This window comes from Anomalospiza imberbis, chromosome 2 (genome assembly GCF_031753505.1).
Source record: "Anomalospiza imberbis isolate Cuckoo-Finch-1a 21T00152 chromosome 2, ASM3175350v1, whole genome shotgun sequence".
Taxonomy (NCBI): Eukaryota; Metazoa; Chordata; class Aves; order Passeriformes; family Viduidae; genus Anomalospiza; species Anomalospiza imberbis.
This window is the reverse complement of record NC_089682.1, coordinates 22,282,745-22,302,841: the sequence shown is the minus strand read 5'-3', so window position 1 is coordinate 22,302,841 and position 20,097 is coordinate 22,282,745. Positions and strand designations below refer to the sequence as shown.

At 34.5% G+C, this 20,097-nt stretch overlaps 1 protein-coding gene across 3 annotated transcripts in view; it reads right to left on the bottom strand.

Moving 5' to 3' along the window:
- NLGN4X (neuroligin 4 X-linked) overlaps positions 1-20,097 on the bottom strand; it is a 161,581-nt gene that overhangs the window by 51,262 nt on the left and 90,222 nt on the right. For 2 of the 3 annotated variants that reach the window (XM_068180116.1, XM_068180117.1), the window contains exons 4-5: positions 18,853-18,912; positions 15,168-15,320 (exon numbers count right to left, since the gene is read on the bottom strand). In XM_068180116.1, the coding sequence (XP_068036217.1) occupies positions 15,168-15,320; positions 18,853-18,912 (213 nt within the window). The remainder of the gene's footprint in view (positions 1-15,167; positions 15,321-18,852; positions 18,913-20,097) is intronic. The other variant, XM_068180118.1, reaches the window with a different exon arrangement.

Here is a 20,097-nt window from a genome sequence, read left to right as displayed (position 1 = left end):
GCAGTATCCTGTGTCTGTAATCCCATTGGCCCGATCTGTTCCGCGCCCACTTTGAATCTCCCTGTTCAGTGTGCCGGGGGGGCGGTTCTCTCTCTCTTCGCCGGCTCTCCTGGCCAGTGCCCGCTCATCCCCTCTCTCCCCCTCCCCTTTCCTCCCTCACTCCCCTTTCCCCCCCTCTCCCTCAGAAACCATGCTGCCTCCCGGGGGTAGCACCCCCAATAAACCCTCATCTAATGAGCACCCTCAGAAGCTGTGTGGAGTCTTCTTGCCTGCCTGCTGCCACCAGAGAACTCACAGCTTAGGGGGGACCCCCGGGGACACCCCCGGAGGGTCCCCTCCCCGAAATGCGCCACGACACCCCTGAGCTAAACACTGAATAGTGTTAAATATGTTCCTTAAGTATTCTTAAGTTTGGATGATTCCAAATAAGGAATACTTGTTGGCATTCAGTAATTTCTTGGTCTTACAGGATAAAAAATTGTTATCTTTGCACTAGTCTTAGAGGCTTCAATATTTAGTGCTACTTAAATGAGGATATCTCCTACTTTACAGGACAGAAAAGAGTCGCTGCCCAAGGGAAACGTCCATGCAAGAAGAAATTTCTTGTAACAGCTGCTCTTAGAAATGTTTGACCTTATTTCCACTGTAGAAAAAATTAGGGAACTGTGTAAAATATTTTAAAAAAGTGCAAAAGTAGCATAGGAAGAAATTAACATTCTGCTCAATAGTTCTTCCCTTCTTCTTTGTTATCTTGGCTATTAGGATCACATTATTTTAAAGGCCAGTATTTTAATAACCACTGTATCTGCAAACCATACATTCTTCTTAGCAACATTATCCTATTCTGAAAGATAAACATTTAAAAGATGTTACAATTTAGGATCACAAGAGATATAAAAAAGTTGGGTCTGTTTTTTCAACTTGTCCATATTTTCCTAAAGTTATTTGCTTTTTATATATATCAGAGGATGTTAATTGAGAAGTGGCATAACTCACGCCTGAAATGTCTCCAAAACTTGCATTTTCTTAATTTAAAAAATGTATGATTGTTTAAAGTAATAAAGGCTTATTATTTAAAAGGGGCAACATTTATCTATTTCTTACTAATTCTGTAAAAAGAAATTTCAGTTTCAGAAAAGCACTCATTTTATACATTACAATTTGAAAAATAAACTGTGTAGGTTCAAGCAAATACTTAGTTTTCTATTTTGTAACTGAACAAGATGGGAGAAAGTTAGAGAAAGATTAAAATATTTCCATTTGTATTAAGAGCATGTTTTCTTCACTCGGACAAAATTGGAAACTTCTTAAACTAATTTCCTGTTGAATTAAATAATCCCATATGGTATAAAAGGTCACCTATGGATACTTTAATTAAAAAAAAATATATATATATATGTGTGTGTCCATTTTGACTGGGATAGAGTTAATTTTCTTCATAATGTCTGGTATGGGGCTGTGTTTTGGATTTGTGCTGAACAAAGTTTAATAGAGATGTTTTTGTTATTGCTGAGTGATAGTTACACAGAGCCAAGGCCTTTTCTGATTTTTCTACTGCCACACTGGGGAGAAAGCTGAGGGTGCAAGGAAGACTGGGAGGAGACACAGATGGATCAGATGACCCCAGCTGAACAAAGGAATAGTCTAGGCCTTATGACATAATGCTCAGCATATAAAGTGGATGGAAGAAGGAGGAAGGAGAGGACCTTTGGAATGATGTTTGTCTTCTCAAATAACTGTAACATGTGATGGCTCCCTGCTCTCCTGGAGATGGCTGAACATCTGCCTGACCATGGGAAACACCGAATTAACTCTTTCTTTTGCTTTGTTTGTGTATGTGGCTTTTGCTTTCACTACTAAAATGTCTTCATCTCAACCTATGAGTTTTCTGGCTTTTATCCTTCCTGTTTTCTCCCTGATCTTACAGGTACAGGAGTGAGTGAGTGGCCGAGTAGGCCTTGATGAAACCATGACAACATACTGAAATCCTATTTTCTAAAGGGAATTGACTCTGTTTATATTTTTTGTGTTGATCATGTTGAAGGTTTCTGAAGCAGCTGTTTTCAAATAGTCATTACTTATTACAGAATGACACTTGTATTCTTGAATTCACCACTGATAATCTGAATGTCTATGAAGTTATCGCCTCTTGCTACTTCGCTACTTCCGCTCATTTTCAACATGAGTATACACATTTATCTGTGAAGAAGCTCAGTAAATGAACAACCTTATCTAAGATGATGTCTGATTCCTAATCACCTGAGTGATAAACAAAGTTCACAATTCTGCTTAAATAAAACTCTTTAAACACTTTTTTGTCTTGTGAAGTAAATTCTACTTAAAGACATTTAATAATATTCCATCTCACAACCAATATAAAACAATAGAAGCAAATATGTGATAATTTTTGGGATATCTAATGTTCAAAATTCTGTGTTTCCCCCTAAACTGTTGCTCAGAATGTGTTCAAGAAACCTAAAAAAGTATTTTTTATCTATAAGCACTGCTTCCTTGATATTTTTTTTCAAAACTGAAGTTCTGACAACACTTCCAGTACATCTCCCATATATTTTATAAATATTCCAGACTATTGTCTGGCATGCCTTGGCATGAGAAACATGTGCAACTTCCCACACTTTAAAGGAGTCTATGTATTCAGGATTCAAGTTGCATGGACAAACTGCCTACAGTCCAGTGTTTTGGAATGTTTTGTAAATTCTATGAAATGTCTCATTTGCTACAGTACAGGTAGTTGCTTACAGGCAATGTAACCAAATTTGTTTAACATATGCCAGACAGACTTGCCACATGTAAGATGTCAAAAGTGATTTTTATTGATTTTGATTGATTATTGTATTTCAGGGAAGTATCAAGAAAAATACACCAGGAAAAATGGAAAACAATTATTTAGAATATAAACTTACAACACACTGAATTGGATGCAGTTTTTTTGAATACTGGTACAGTTCAAGATCATCCTGTAGGTGTCCTTACAAATTAAAAACAAGTAAAGTCAGAAAATCACTATTTTCTCAGACACATGCTGACTTTTGCTATTATACTCTTCTGTATACTTTAATCAATGCTATGTGGTAGTGATCAGTGAAACTAACCAAAGACCCTGCTCAGAATTTTGTTATGCAGTTTTGCTTTTCCTATAAGCAACAGTAAGCATGTTTCATTTTACCAGAAAAGGGAAGATGCTCAATTCTTTCCTAAGTAAAATATATTAAATTGTAAATATGTCAAACTATATTTGACAAAATCACCAGTTCTTATTTTCTCAGCCCTGCCAAGAAGCCTTGGGGATGCTGGTGGGTGAGAGACTGGAAATGCCCCTAAAATGTGTGCTTGCCTTTCAGAGAGCCAATAATATCCTGGGATGCATTAAAAGAAGTATGACCAGCAAGCTGAGGGAGGTGGTTTTGTCCCTATACTCTGGTCTCTGGTGAGACTCCCCCTGGAATCCCCAGCACAGGACAGACATTGACCTTTTGGAGTTAATCAGAGGAGGGCTGCTAAATTCATTAGTGGTATGAAGCACCTCTTCTGTCAGGAGAATTGGGATTATTCATCCTGGGAAAGGGAAGGCTTTGGAGTGACCTAATAGTGTCCCACAGGATACAGAGAGACTGTTACAAGAGCATGAAGTGACAGGATAGGTGGGAATGGTTTCAAACTAAGAGTAGGTTTAGATTAGATATTAGAAAAAAATCTTTACTGGCAGGTGGTGAGGGATTGGAACATGTTGCCTGGAGAAGCCATGAATGCCCCTTCCCTGGCAGTGTTCAAGGCCAGGTTGGATCTGGCTCTGAGGAACCTGGTCTAGTGGAAGGTGTCCCTGCCTGTGGCATGGGTATTGGGAATGAAATGACCTTTAAGGTTCCTTCCAACCCAGGCCATTCTATGAGTCTATTATAGGATTTTTCTGACCTTGTCTTCTATTTACTTCCTCTTATAAATAGAAAATTGCATAGGTGATTTATTAGAATTTCCAAAGTATTACCTCTCTATATATTATTTCTCTAAGACATCAGTTTCATTTCTCTTAGGCAGGGTATATCAAAGTCATACATTCTGAGTACTGCCTTTGGAGAAAAAATTGAAATGTGGAAGGGGTAAAATGTCACCAATTAGTCACGGTGGTAACTGGTTTTTTTTATGTTTCTAAATGAAATTTCTGTTCATTGAGATGACATAGAAAGTGTTTCCAGATAGGAGAATTTTATTATAGTCTTCTTTTAGGTACCATCTTTTTGGCAGATACCAAGATGCAAGCAATTTGTCTTCGATGATTCAGCTATATAGCTAACTGATTACCAGACTGAGATACTTTGTTAGAGTGATTTGCTTCCTCTTATGATCTTTGCAAATTATCTCAGATTCATGCTATTAAAATGAAAGGAAGACCTTCTCTGCAATAGGAGAAGATATTGCATTTTAAGGAAGACAATCTGAAGGTGAAAACTGGATACCTTAAATTGAAAGACAAAAGTCCTACTGATTTAAACAGCAGGAGGATTTAATCATGAATGTCAGAAAAATTTGTCCCACAGGTTACTGAATATATTGCATGCAGTTATGAAGAAGAAATAATAGTTCAAGGTCTGTGTTATTTTAGCAGGTATGCACAATGGATTTTTATCTTCCCCATAAAGTTACTCTTTCAGAAGACTATATTTCAAGTAAATCTGTGGAATATTTTCTTGTCAGTGTTGTCCATGTACATATCTGTTATGAAGGTCATAAAGGGGACAAAGTATTTTAAATAAAAAACATTGCTTATTGGAATAAATTATTAAATAAAGGGGTTTTTTTTAGATTTTTAAAGTGCCAAAGAGATAAAACTTACTGAAAACTTACTGATTAATATTGAAAAGTAGAAGTCTAGCTGGATTTTGTTCTCATCAGCTACAGGCATGACTAGCCGGCTTCAGTAGGTACTACAAAGGCCTCAGTAAAATTAACTTGCATTTCAATTGAGCCTAGACTAAACTCACAGGAAAAACCCACAAGTATATACTGGGAGAGTAGCGGCTGGAGAGCAGCCCTGCAGAAAGGGATCTCGGGATGCTGGTCAGCAGTAGTTTAAGCAGGAGTCAGCAGGGTGCCCAGGCAGCCAAGAGGACAAACCCCATCCTGGAGTGCATCGCCAGCTGCTCCAACCAGACAGTTATCCCACCTCATTCAGCCTCACTTTAAGTACAGTTCTGGGCCCCGTGATTTGAGAAGAATGTGAAAGTCCTTGAATGCATCCAGAGGATGGCACCAAAGCTGATGTTAGGGCTCAAATACATAAGACAAAAGGTTTTTAACCAAGGCTCCCTTTTTCTTTCCCTACAAAATAACCAAATAATTTAAATTCTGACATTCTGAAAAACAGCAGAAACTTCTACGCACCAAGATAAGTCATTGAAATATTCTTTCTTTAAAAACAGATTTACAGTATTTGAAAATGAAGATAAGATCATTTCAGAAAGAAATGATCTTGAGTCTAGCATTGTAGAGACCATGTGCATATATATAAGCAGATACAAAGTGCCATGAACTCCTGGTTGTGGTTGTATAGGAAAAAGCAATTATTCTCCTGTCACTCTATTGCTATGAAAAAAAAAACATTTTTTTTTTATAACTCTGTAATCCACATTAGCAGAAAAGAGAAATCTTTTGCATCTTTGAGAAGTCATCAATTGAAACAATGTAATTTCTCCCGAGAGCAAGGGAAAAGTAAAGATGAAATTAGGACCTTATGAGTCATAGCTTTTTCTGTCTTCTATTTTGGGAGTACAACATCTGTAAGCTACCCTTTATTCAAGGATGCTCAGAATTGAATTCCTTGCATTTTTATCAAGGACTCATCCAAGTCCTTGATTAAAAACAATTAACAATCTAATGCAGAATGTATATTTGATTCCTCCTACTTCCCACAGTAACATAAAAATGACATGCAGAAAGTGTGGGATTCTTTTGGTTGCTGGTTTGATTTGTTTCTCCTCTGTCCAAGAAACAGGAATTCTCTCCATATTTTCTGGTAAAAGGAAAACTGTACTAAAGTTAGGAGCTTTACAGCCAAATCTCTTCAAAGTTTACAGTATCTAAGTCATCTGTATCAAAACCATGAAGTTTTAATGGCAGGATTTTGCCCTGAAAGATTCTCAACAGAAGAAAATTTTCACAAATTATGTCTTGCTGGGGATTAATGCAATCCCACTGAAAGTATAAAGGCATGACGTTTTTCTCATTATTAATTAGCCTCAATGTGATACTTGGTTGTGGGCTAGACAATATCTGTAAATCAATGTATTATTTGTTACCTTCTTATTTGACCAAAATATCTTCTGATAGAAACACGACTAGTCATTACAGATGAAATTATTATAACAGAGACAATGCAGTTAGGTACCTATTTGCTAAAAAAATGTGGAAATATTTTCAAGGAGTACTTGAAAATTCATTTCACTACTCATTTCAAAAATTTACAATCAGACAACTTCTTCTACATGGAACAAAAGTGAAATGTGAAAAATCATACTTTATTTGTTTTAAAAGGAGTCACACACTTGAGTAAATGTTAAACATTGACTTAACATTTCTAGCAGAAATGAAAACGCAAGCTTATTCATTATATTTACAGAAATTGGTTTTGTTTCTTTACATGGCTAAGATCTGACTTTTTGCAAATTACGATTGTATGAGTGATGAAAGTTAGGTACCTTCTAGTTTTATTCTTGTCTCTAAAATTCTTCTGAAGTATAAATATTTATTTATTTTACCTTTCCCAGTTCCCAAACTGGGGGTACTTAGTTTTAGGAAACATACATAATACAATCCACAGATGGTGTGAAAATGGGGAGCAGAAAAATGGAAAATTCTTAAATAATTTTGTCCTTCTCACTTTTTCAACAGCAATTTTATTGCATCCAGTACTGTTATGCTTTCTCCTAATCAATATGAGCCTTAAATGAACAAGTGCTGTCACAGGAAACTTGACACCAATGAAAGCCAAAAGGACATATTACTTTGATTTCCTAAATGGAAACCATAATTTTCAATTAGAAAGCAGAAGTGAAAAGATGAAAATGGATAGCCTTTCTCAGCTGCTAACCTTTACCTGCAGATATCTATTGAAGAATGCACTTAACATCCATCACCAGAAAGCTTTATTCATTCAATATTTTCAGATATTTTTACAGAGGCTTTTGGAGATATTAAAGCAAAAAAAAAAACCCATCTATTCTAAAATGGAAACTCCAATACCACACTGGAAGCATGTTTTTAGCTCTCTATACTGTATATTCATATACTGTGTGAACAAGTATTGTAAAGCAGTAAGGGTATTTTGATGTTCAGTGTCTGCCAGGCTCTAATTGCAAGGAATTATGTGGGAGGTATAAAGTAATTCAGGAAAAAATGCATTTGTTTTGTGCTATCCTTCCAAGAGCTGGTGAAATCATGCATCTTTTAACTCTTTTAACCACTGCAAGATGCTCCCCTGTCTCTGTGAACAATGTAACGAAATTTACCTCATACACACATACGATTGCCATTCTGATTATGTTAACAGGCTCATTTCCAAGGGGTGGTTAGATTAAATGACACCTTTCTTTTTTTCTTTTTTCCCTTCTAATTTCTGTATAAAATATTGTCTCTTACAAAATGATAGATTTGACATGTATTTCTTTTAGTCAGCCAGAATCTTCTTAATAGCATTAAAAGCATATCTCTCACAGTATCTTTCTGGATAACATGTCCAGCACACAGCTGGATAAACACAGCATACATTAGGTTGGTAACTGGCTCACAGATCAGGCCCAAAGGGTCCTTGTAGCTTTTTGATCTGTTTTACTATATAGGCTATGATAAAAATTATTTTGTAATACCATGCTCTACTGTCATAGTCAACTGGATCAATCAATCAAGCCTGGAGAAACTGGATTTTGTTGCCTTTAGGTAAAAGGAACTCTCTTTCAAAAGTTTCTTGCTAAAGTCCACTTTTGACAATTACATTTCAACAAACAATATACCTAATTTTAGAAGCTCTATGAGTCTACACATAGCTTCTGATGACACTGTTACTTAAGCATTTGTTGCTTCTGATATTTGAAATGGAAGAGTCTAAATCAAATGGTATATGGATAGAGCTTATGAGCTGCATAAATATAATTAAAAATATATAATTAAAATATAATATAAAAGGAAGTTTTACCAAAAGCAAAAAGAAAATAATTAAAGATCGTATTTGCAATGTTTACAAAAATATGTTAATAGCAGTGGGATTAACAGGTGTTATTGTGGGAATTTAGGAATTACACTGAACTAGAAAATCAGCTATGAAAACTAACATTAGCTAACAAATTGTTAGCCAGCTGAGAAGAAACACGAGAGACCAAACTGGCCAGGAAATCTGCACGAAGCTTAGAGATGTGAGTGAGGCAATGTAGTGAAGTTTGTATTAGCTTACACAATAGAAACAGTCACAGTAACCTTAATGAGTCAAAATAAACTTCCTTTCTGTGTACACATGAAATCGATTTACTTAGCACACTCCAGCTCCTGGGTCATTCTCATGTTTTATTACCTCTGGCCTTTTCTACCAGGAGACCACCTTAAGTTTCCTTTACTAGTGTAATCACACACACTGAAGGTAGAGAAGGGCTGTACAGAGGCACAAAGGGAACAGATATCTGTATATCAAAATTTAAAATACAGAGTTATTCTGTGCAGCAATTACACCATTGAAGATAAAGTTCAATGTCTTGTAGTGTACACAAGAATCCTGCCCATGGGGCCACATACTGCTTGCTTTACGTGATTACTGCTGAACAGGATAGAATAGAATAGAATAGAATAGAATAGAATAGAATAGAATAGAATAGAATAGAACACAATGCAGCTCAGTTGGAATGGACCTATAACAATCAGTCAGATCCTAAGTAGATAATTTAAAACATACACTTTGTCAGTGCTGTAACTTGCACAACAGGTACCCAGTGAAATACAGCAAGCTAAGGCTCTCACTAACTTGAAGATATATGGAGCTTCCTTGTAAACTTGATTTATATTTCACTGTCTAATATGATTACTTATAGAGATTATAATTGCATGTGGATATAATTTCAGCTAAAAGGAAGTCCAGCCTTTTCAGACAGAGTACTTAAAATGGATGCTTATTGCCAAAAAGGCAGATAGATGAGAGACAGTCTATTCTCATCTGCATGATTTAGAATTCTAAGAGGAAGAAAATTGCAAGGGGTCTCGGAAATGCTAAGTCAATTTTACAATTCTGAACTCTTAGTGTCTCCCATTTTACTGCAGTAGGTGTTTCAGTTAGCTCTGCCTTCCAAAATATCTCATTCATGTTTCTAGAATTCATCTCAGCTTTTGCATTTCTTGTTTTTCTGTAGTAAGACTGGCTTTCAAATGCCTGATTCATATTTCTAGAAATCATGTCTGGTTTTGTCACACAAGAACATTCCTCTTTGAACATGGCAACTTTTTTTAAAGATTGCTTAAGCTTTTTTTCTTGAAAATGTGTAACATTGTGATTGAATTTAACTGCATAAAGAAATATTAGAGGACTTTGATTTTATTGCTTTGAGGTTTTGTTTTGGATTTGTATTTTTTTTTTAGGGAGGGTGTTTTCAGGTTTACTTTCTGCTGTTATACAATCTAAACGGAGATTCCGCACATCGAAATCTCACCATGAGACAGATGATTCAGGTCACGTCTCTGCAAAACAACACTAAACATAAATCCCTCTTTAGTATTTTTCCTGCCAATATAATCCCAAAAAAGGCACTAAAAGAGTGCTTATGTCTGTGTTGGAAAGATGTTGCTACTTTTAAAAGCATATCCACAAAGACTAAGAATGTAGATAATAAAGAGGAACTGAGCAGTATCTAGATTGAGTCAGTCAGGTCATTCAAACCATTCCATCCTTTGTAACACTATAACATACTTTTAATTAGGATATCTATTTTCCCTCCCACTCTCATAAATTTCTATTATTTTTGATAGATAACTCTCCAAATAGTTTTGCAGTTTTGAAAATTCAACTCAGTTTTTGAAAAAATTATATGTATAATAAAAAGTTACACAATGCTCAAAGCATGTAGTGAGGGTTGGGGACCACCATGGGATTTAGTACTTCTGTGTTTTACAGTATTGAATTTTTCAGTATACAGGAGGTCTGCCTCACACTGGGTAAACTTAGCAGCTTCCTCTAGCACCAGTAGCATCTTCAGTCCTCACTGTGGTGAGGTATGAGTAAAAACAGAAATCGTCTAGCTGGGCAGAGGCAGGATCCTCACAAGCCTTGAAGTACACAAGTAATTAAACTCAGAACCACAACACCCCTCAAACAGTGCTCACTACAATAAGTAGAAGGAAAATGTTTATTTTTATTTTATTGTCCCAAAAGTATCCTATTCATGGAATGTATTTTGATAAATGCATATTTATACTCAAAGGGAAAATATGGTCTTCTAAATAACTCTTATTATTGCCACATGCATTCTTGGGGATCTAGAAATTAGAGGAAATTCTAGAACTCAAAGGAAAGACAGAGATAATTAAAAAGTTTGGAAGTCTTGGGCCTATCTGTCTGCTCTTTTGTCATGGTGCTACTTAGAAAGAAAGAGAGAGATGAGGAAATTATTTTCAGAGCATCTCTGCAGTCCTCTAAGACAGGGAGTATTCTTGGAGTTACAGATAAACATTGTGCAGTGCACAATCTAAAGACTTATATTTTACCCATATGCAAGGAGAAAAGATAGACATGAAAATATTTGTCTCTATGATTCAGTTAAAATGTTTTATAACCCTGAATGTCATGATGTTACATCTACACTAAAAAAGGGTCTTTTCTGACTCAGATGTCTGTTTTTCATTTATTTTAGACCAGAATTTTTAATTTCTTGGTTGTAGCCATACATTGGGGAAGTGGAACCAGGGACATATATCCTAGGAAGAGGATAAAGATGCTGTCCAGATATGAAGGGATGGAATTAGAAAAGCTAAGATGCAGCTGAAGCTGAATTTGGCAAAGAATATGAACACTGGCTAGAAAGGCTTTTACAGATATGCTGCTGAGAAAAGGGAATTATACTTCCCACAATAAATACGACAAGCAAACTATTGAAAAATGCCATGGAGACGTTTGAGGTACTAAAATTTTTTTTGCTCCTTAGTTTTCACTGGTAATCTCTCTTTCTACATCTGTCAACTCCCCAAATTTTCAGGCAGAGATTGGGGGAATTAAGTCTCCACCATTGTAGTAGATTGGTTTTCAGATCACCTGAGGAACCTGAGCATACAGAAGTCCATGGGACCCAATAAAATGTCTTGAGGGAAATAAAATATGCAGATGCTAAGCCAATTTCCATCATATTTGAAAAACCACGAAATCAGAGAAAGGGCCCAGTGACTGAGGGGATATCATATCTGTTTTAAAAAGGATACTTAGGAGGATCCTGGAAAGTACTGACCAGTCAGCTTCCTCTCCACGCCCAATAAGATCACAGAACAGATCCTTATGGAAGTTATACTGAAGCATATGCAAGACAGAAATGTGACTAGTGACAGCATCATGGCTTTGCCAAGCCATCTCAAATCATGTCTGCAGTAGCTACAATAAGAGGCCATACACAATAACGTGACTCCATCAGTAGCAAGCAAAGAGAAACCTATGTTATTGCCTGGATCTTATCTGCCTGGATGTCTTTAAGAAATTTGATGAGATCCTCCATAACATTCTTGACAATAAATTGAAGAAATATGAATTTTATGGATGGACTGTTGGATGGATAACGAAGTGGCTGAATGGCCATGTACTCAAAAGTTGCAGTCAACAGCTAAATATCCAAGTGCAAAGTAATAACCACTGGTGTCCCTTAAAGGTTCATACTGGGACTAATACTACTTAATACCTTCATTAAGGACACAGACAGTGGGATTAAGTACACCATCAGGAAATGCATGGACATCACAAAGATGAGTATTGCACTTGATGTACTAGAGGGAAGGAATGCCATGCAGAAGGACTTTGAAAGGCTTGAAAAGTGGACCAGTGGGAACCTCAAGAAGATCAACAAAGCCAAGTGCAAGGTCCTGTACCACCACTGGAAGAAACTCCAGTATTTTACAGACTAAGGATGAATGAGATGGCTTGGGGATAATGGTGGATGAATATACTGGACAAGAGACAGCAATATGCACTTGCGGCCCAGAATACTAACCACATCTTGGGCTGCATCAAAAGCAATGTGGCCAGCAGACTGATGGAGGTGATCCTGTCCCTCTACTCTGGTCTTGTAGGACCCCACCTAGAGTGCTGCATCCAGCTCTGGGGACCCCAGAACAAGAAAGTCAAAGACTTGTTAAGGAAGGTCCAGAGGAGGGCCACAAAAATGGTCAGAAAAGCTGAACTGGGACTGTTCAGCCTGGAGAAGAAAATGCTTCTAGGAGAACTTATTGAAGCCTTGCAATATACAAAGGGTGCTTACAAGAAAGATGGAGAAACTTTTAACTAGTCCTACAGTGGCAGGACAGGGGACAAAAGAAATTTTTAATTATGAGAGTGGGGACATACTGGAACAGGTTGCCTAGAGAAGCTGTGGATGCTTCATCGTTGGAAGTGTTCAAGGTCAGGTTGGATCGAGCTTTGAGCAACCTGATGTAACCAATGTCCCTTCCCATGGCATCAGGGTTGGACTGGATGGTTTTGAACCCAAACCATTTCTTGGTTCTGTGATTTGTCTAAGATCATCCAGTGGTTATCTGTGTGATTGTAATACTTTTTCTATCTACTGCTAACAATGACACACTATAGACTGAAAGAAAAATAATTTAATGTGCCTCAAGAACAGTACTAACATTTATGGAGAGTATAAGATCCAGTATTCATGTCCATTCAAGTGAATTTTCCAGAGGAATTTAGCATCTCCAGCAATTCAGCACTGTGATCAATTTGATGTATATTTCTTTATTACAGGGTGAGATTATAGTGATAGAATTACGCATCTCTGTTGTTAACAACAGGTTTGTATGTGACTTTGTGTATGCTCTTACAAATCAAACACCATTGAAACACACCCGATTTACAGAAATATGACCTTCAGTAACCCAGACTAGAAGAAAGGGATACAAATAGTGTTAGTATTCAAACCCTATGTCATAAAATGACACTACTTTTCTAACTCTTATGAATAGTCATGTCTGTTTTACACGTGGCTGATTTTCTGAAGAAATTAGTGGGTTTTTTTCCTTTTTTTTTTAACTCATGAAGCAAGTCAAAAATACATGAAATTCACCTAATATCTTCCAATGTCCAGGGAGAGCCTAATGAGCTCTCAGTGATCACATTTACATTTCACCCAGGAAAAAAAAAAGTAAATATGTTCATAAAACAGAATTCTTCTGATTTTTAAAAGTGTACACATTTTCTGAATATCTTCTGGTTTTCTAATTCAAGCATAGACTTTTGTAAAGAATAAATTCCATAGCGTCTTGAAAGTTACATTTGCCACTGTTGAGAAGCAATATTTAATGTCAATACACATATGTATTTTTTCTAATCTATTTAAAATCCTGACAACTATTACTTTTCAGTTTCTCATATAAATGCCCCCTTTTTTTGCTATTTTCCTGAATGGCACAATTAAAAAAAATAGCATTCTGACTATTTCTTCTATTTTGTTTGTTTTCAATATAAATACATAAAATATGAGTTCACCAATGCAAATATTGCACTTTTCCCTTTAGATTTATAAAATACAGAGGGGCAATGAAACATTTTAAACCAATAGTAGTTTACACTCATCTGTATCCTCCAACAATGTTATTTTTAGGAAACTAAGAGAAAACTTTTAAAAGACATGCATTAAATAATATTTTTTTACAGATAAATAATTACCAAGATTCTGGGTATACATATCATTTGACAACCAAAACAGTAATTTGTTTTCTTGTGTCTTCAGTTCTTCCTTTTTTGTCCTTTTGTTTGTTTGTTTGGTTGGTTGTTTTTTTGTTTGCTTTTGTTTTTGTTTTGTGTGGGTTTTTTGTTTGGTTGGCTTGTTTTGTTTTTTTGGGTTTTTTTTTTGTTTGTTTAGGTGTTTCTGAGTACCAAGACTGAATGCATAAATATATCAAGATATATTTTTATATTTCCTGCTTTAATTTTAAATCTCTTTTCATGATAGAAAAAATAACTCTTTTGTATTTAATGAATACTCAAAATCAGGGACAAGAAAAAAAATTCTCAGTACTCTGATGAACTATAAAGTTGTTGAAAAACATGAACAGCATGAACAGATAACTCAGCAACAGAAGATTTCTGTGTTCCAAAACAGTACCTACCACGAAAATAGATCAGCTTTGCTATTAAGAAAAACAAGATCAAAAGTCCTTGTAAAAAGACACATAAACAAAATTACTGTACCTTACCCTGTGTATCCAAAATGCCAGAAATACGAACATTTGAGCATTCTGTATTCTATTCTATACAAACTATAAGCTTTTTCACTAAGATAACCAATATTTCTTATGTCTGCCATTTTCTGCCATTTTTTAGATTTTATTTTTTCTACAGAAAAGCAGAACCTCAAAAAATAAATAAACCTTATTTTCGACAAAAGACAAATCATGCTATGCACCATGATTATGGAGTTTCTTATATTTTTGAAGATAATGTCACTATACTCCTTAAAACTCCTTGATTGCCTATAATCCACAACACAAATTCCATCAGTGTATTTTAAATTTTTTATTTTTTGTATGTCTCTCTAAAAACCAATTTGCACACAAAATTAGTAAATACAGATAAATAGTAAAACTTTCCTTCTTCTTGCCATTGCCAACTCTTTTAAAACTGTGACTAATTTTTGATTTTCTTCTTTTTTTTTAAACATAGAATAGAAATTATTTAAGAAAAAGATACCAGTTATCAAAACATTATACATTTCCAGTCCATTTCTTTTTAAGGTGAAAGCATGAAAAATAATGCAGTTTAATGCAGTTTCTATAAAAAATGGACAGAATTCAAAATCCATCATTGAGATTGTTCTGTTTTAAAATCAAAACTGAGACAAATATCTATGACTGATCAGTGCAAAAATTCAGCAATAAAATATTTCTTTGTAAATATTTATATGAAGAAAAAAGTCACTTACCTAAAACCCCCAGCCTGTAATTGATAGTGACAACAATGACATTTCCATAACTTGCGAGAATGCTGCCATCAATCATATTTCCAGTACCCTCCATGTAAGATCCACCATGGATGTAGACCATAACAGGTTTCTTGCTGTTCTGATCATGAATGTCTGAAAAAATTCAAGTAAGGAAAACACAATAAAGTAATAAAAACATAAGGAAAATGGCATTAGCAATTTTTAACAGTGCTTTCAATAGTCTTAATTACTTGCTATGTTTTCAATGTCACCACCCCTGTATCCATTAGCTTACACAGTTCAGGACCATCCTACAAGCCTAATATTTATAATTTAAAATTTCAAATACTATTTCCTCTAAAATGGTCTCACTTCAAATGCATTCAGTATTACAGGAAATTTAATTTTAACAGAAATGTCTTAAAGCCTAAAAAACCAAATTATGAAATAATCTTGGTTTCTTTAGAATACCCAGATTCAAATATATACCAATTTAGAAATATCTGTGCATCTAATAATAAAATTATAGTAATGATCCACAGTTTCCCATTTCTCATGGGACATAATTATTGAAATTATATTCCCAGTAGTTCAGTAAGAGATAACAGCAAAAAAAATCTAACTGTTCTGGTAGGAAAAAAACATAGTAGACTGTTCCTTCTTTTAAACAGCCTAGGAGTTAATAGAGAGGATTTATGTGAATTTATGGCCCACATTTTTTTTTGTATTTAAATCTAATTATGTCTTTTGTGTTGCATTTTTCCTGGTCTAGTAGCAGCTAAGCCTCAAAGAACAACCTTGAGTTAATGGTATTGCTGATCTTTTGTATAGGTAGAAAATTCCTGGCTCCTTTTAAAAAGATAAACAGTTGGGTCTTTAAAAGAATGTTCAACTAAATTGATAAAATTTTTAAAAATTCTAAAATAAAGTTAAATGAAATTGATATTACATAATTAATAGTGAGCTATAAAGATGTACAAATCAGTGACTGGGATATATTTTGGAGCAGGTCAATCTAAAAAGTTTGTCTCTTGATGCCAGCGATGATTCAGAATACCTAAACCTGGAACTTATGTTCTCTACAAAAACAGTGTGAAGAGAGGTTAAGCCCATTTATAAAGTAGAAGACAATTCAGCAAGCTACTATTAGATACATAAATCTTCTATAAATAATTCAGTCTATCTGCATGGAATCAGAGCACTTCTTTCAAGTATATAGCACATCATACAAGGAAAAGCGGAGCCTCTGATTATTTAACCAGGTTTTGAAAAAAATCTTTTGGATAGGCATATAATGAAGAGTGGAGAAGGGAGGTAGACAAAGAAAATGCTGATCTAAATACCTACAGGTGAGGGATCTACATTTGAAAAGCTTCCAAACATCTTCCCTCCCCTCAGGCTGATTAGGAAATACTGAGATAAAAAATATGATCATCAATGAGGTACCAGATAGTCAGTGTTTTATATATGTGGAACTAATTAGAGCATATTTAAAGGTAAATTTTGACTATCATATTCCTGTGTCCCATTTTTGCTTTACTCATGTGTATACCTCAAATAGCACAAATTTCCAGCTGAGTTCAGGAGTGTCCAGGCTGCAATGTAAACCTGTCTACTTGTCAGAGTTTAAGGCTTGTCATTGATTCTGCCTCCTTTCCACAAAAAGATATATCCTTACATGTTGTATATTAAATTATGTACTTGAGCAGCAGAACAAAAGTTTTTGTGATAAGATCTTTTTAATTGTTGTGACTCTAAGAGTAGTACAGCAATTAAACAGATCATTTAAAGCAATGAGATGCATTCTAGTGGATCTATTCTTTTTTTATTGTCAGCATTTTCAGCAAAGTACATAAAAGTGCTTCTTCTCTGAAGGCACAGCTAAGATCTCAAAAAAGCTGAAAGCAGAAATTATTTAACATAATTATTTGTGTTGCTGAATTACCCTTCCCTTCTCTCCCCAGAATCTCAAGGCACATTTTTTTTGCATTTAATCTTTTCTTATTACCTTATTCTACCTCAGGGTTCAATAGTTCACTGATGAAGTCAATAGAAGGTTTCCCCTTCCTCTTCTATGGGAGCATTATTATTTTCAACATAAAGGAAATTAGCTTGATTCTCTATATGCTTAGATCTAAAGTGGATACCTTTGTTAATCATGAAATTCTAACATTTTATAAATTTTAAAAAAGGTTGAATGATAATGTGTTCATAATCTAGTATTTATCTTTATTTTTAAAGCAACTTTAGTTTTGCCTGTTATTTGTTCTTTACTTTAAAATTAACTTCAGAATTTAGTATAGAAATGATAATACCATCGTTTGAAAAAAGCATATGTTGCACAGAAACAGGAAGGTGATAATCAATAAGGAACAGAGTCATTTTAGAGTACTCTGCACAGTATTTCTGTGTTGAAAAAAAAAGTGTAATTCAGCAGTGAAGGTAGTGGAGTAGAGGGCAACCAGTGTGAATCAAAGACCGAAGGTTTTTATTTTGGTATTTTATATACAGACAGAGTAGCTACAATAGACCTGAACTCCCAAGAAAAGAGGTGATAGTATCCTCACTGTAGGGTGTATGATTCTAAGGGAAATAGAGAGGACATATGCTTCAAAGTCATTTGAAATTTTGTCTGATGGGAAAAAAAACAGGAAAAAAGACATGGAATAATACTTTGGATTGGCTAAGCATGAGGGGATTAATAAACATGTTGCTTTAAAGCCAGACCAATGAACTATCCAGGATTTTTTATCTTCTCATTAAATGTGAAAATGTTTTTTTCTTAATTTGGTAAATACATGGACACTGACAATGTAACTTTAATAAAAAGGAAGGGTGAGACAGAGGAAGATTTCATGACTTTCTATTTTCATGCATCCTAAATAGATTTTTTGTGTCAAGGCAAGAAAAATCATTTCCATCAAAAACTTTTTTGGGGTACCTCACTGTGAACTTTTAGCATTTCCTTTCAGGAAACCCAATCCAACTTTGAAAGAAGTCAATGAAAGTGATTGTTACTGATTTCAGTGGGAATGTGGTCAGAGTCAGAATGAATGTGTCTCAGAGGCTAGCTGATTACAGGAAAAAAAACAATAAAGCAACATCAACAGCTTCCTTTATTTTTGTGTCCTGAAATAAACCACATCCTGCGAGAAAAAAAAATCAAAAAGTAAATAAAAATAACACAGACAAAGCACAATTAATCTGTATCAATGTACATCATGTGCACTGGGGAAACAGTAGAAGTGAAAGGAAGGATATATGTGAGTTTTTTGATGAATTTCAAACAAGTGAATATACAAAATGTGTAGGAGGGAAAAGAGCACATGCATGTTTTTAAATTCCATTTTCTCAGCCGAAGAAACAATAGAGGGGAAAAAATATGTGGTTTCAAATAACATTTATGTTACTCACGTCACATATATTTAGGAATAAATTTACACCTATGTCACAGAGGAACTGCAGTCATCTATATGCTAATTTAGATTATAAAAAGAAAAACAATCAAAGCAAATTCTAAAGAAGAAAATAAAGAAGCACACTGATGTGAGCTTCTGCAAATAAGGGACTAAAAATCATGTTGAAATAACAGCAATAATAATAACAATAATAATTCTTATTATAACAAAAATTGAAAAGTTTATGTTCATGCATCAGGGTCAGGCTTTGAAAAAACAAAAAATACCTTCATCTTCACCACGATCATTACTGGTTATATCATCTGCGCTTTTCTTTGTGTTGGCTCCTGGGATCATATTGAGGAGGAGAATAAAGGGAAAAAAGAGAATTCAAAACCAGCAGGTTCTCAAAAATAAAAAACCACTAGTACAAAAAATGTAACAAAAATGTCAAAATCTGTTACATTTGAAATTGAAAAACAAAAAAGATGCAAACTGCACATAAACATAAAATGTCAAGAAGAACAAATTGAAAATATTTGAAAAAATGTATAATATTCTGTGACAATGCAGTACTTTAGTTAAAAGTGATTTCTTCAAAAAAAAAACCAAATTAATGTGCTATTAAAAAAGAATAATATAAACCAAAAAAATATGTTAAAAATTACAAAATTATGTTTTTAGATAAGAAATGCAATTTTTTTTATTCTGTTCTGTAACCCTGAGGACATAATGCCTTGAGTTACTTTCTTCAATAACTTAACATTTTATTCATTCTCATTAAAATTTATTAAGAAATAGCCACAACCTGAATTTTGGATGGAAATAATACAAATAAAATGATCATTTCAGTTTTACACAACTTGATTCGACCAAGACAACAATAAAGACCGCCTTAGAATTTAATCTTGCTTCCCATATGAGCAAAAAGATATTTAGAACAAGACTGTAAACAAAAGTGAAATAGAATTTAGTTAATCTCTATTAATGAAATTGGTCCAAAACCAGCCTTTGTTGAAAATATATCACATCTCATGCTCTTTAGAAAAACCTAGAAATTGACTGAAAACATTTACTTACCATAATAAAGAACTTGCATTTCTTTATTATAAGATTTAGTGAAGAATATATTTTAATTTGTATTCATTATACTTTCATAAAATGCTTTTGAGGTGTACACATGCACACACACACACAGGCATGCACACACACACAAACATTTATGCTCATACGTGTCACAACCTGTGCTTATGAGAGTAAGAGGAAATAAGCATAATTTTCACCATCCTCATCCTTGGGCAATACTTCTGTTTTCTGACTAAAAAAATTAAAATACACCAAGCTATCCTTGCACCTAGCATTCCATTATACTGTGCTTACTCCCATAGCAAGTAGCCCTCTGTAATGTAAACAGTTACTTAATAAGGAGTGAAACACGAATAGGAAACTCAATGAATAACTTAGCTTAGAAATTAACATAGCTACTAAAGAAATAAAGTGGTCTAAGCATGCTAATCATTATTTTCTTGAAT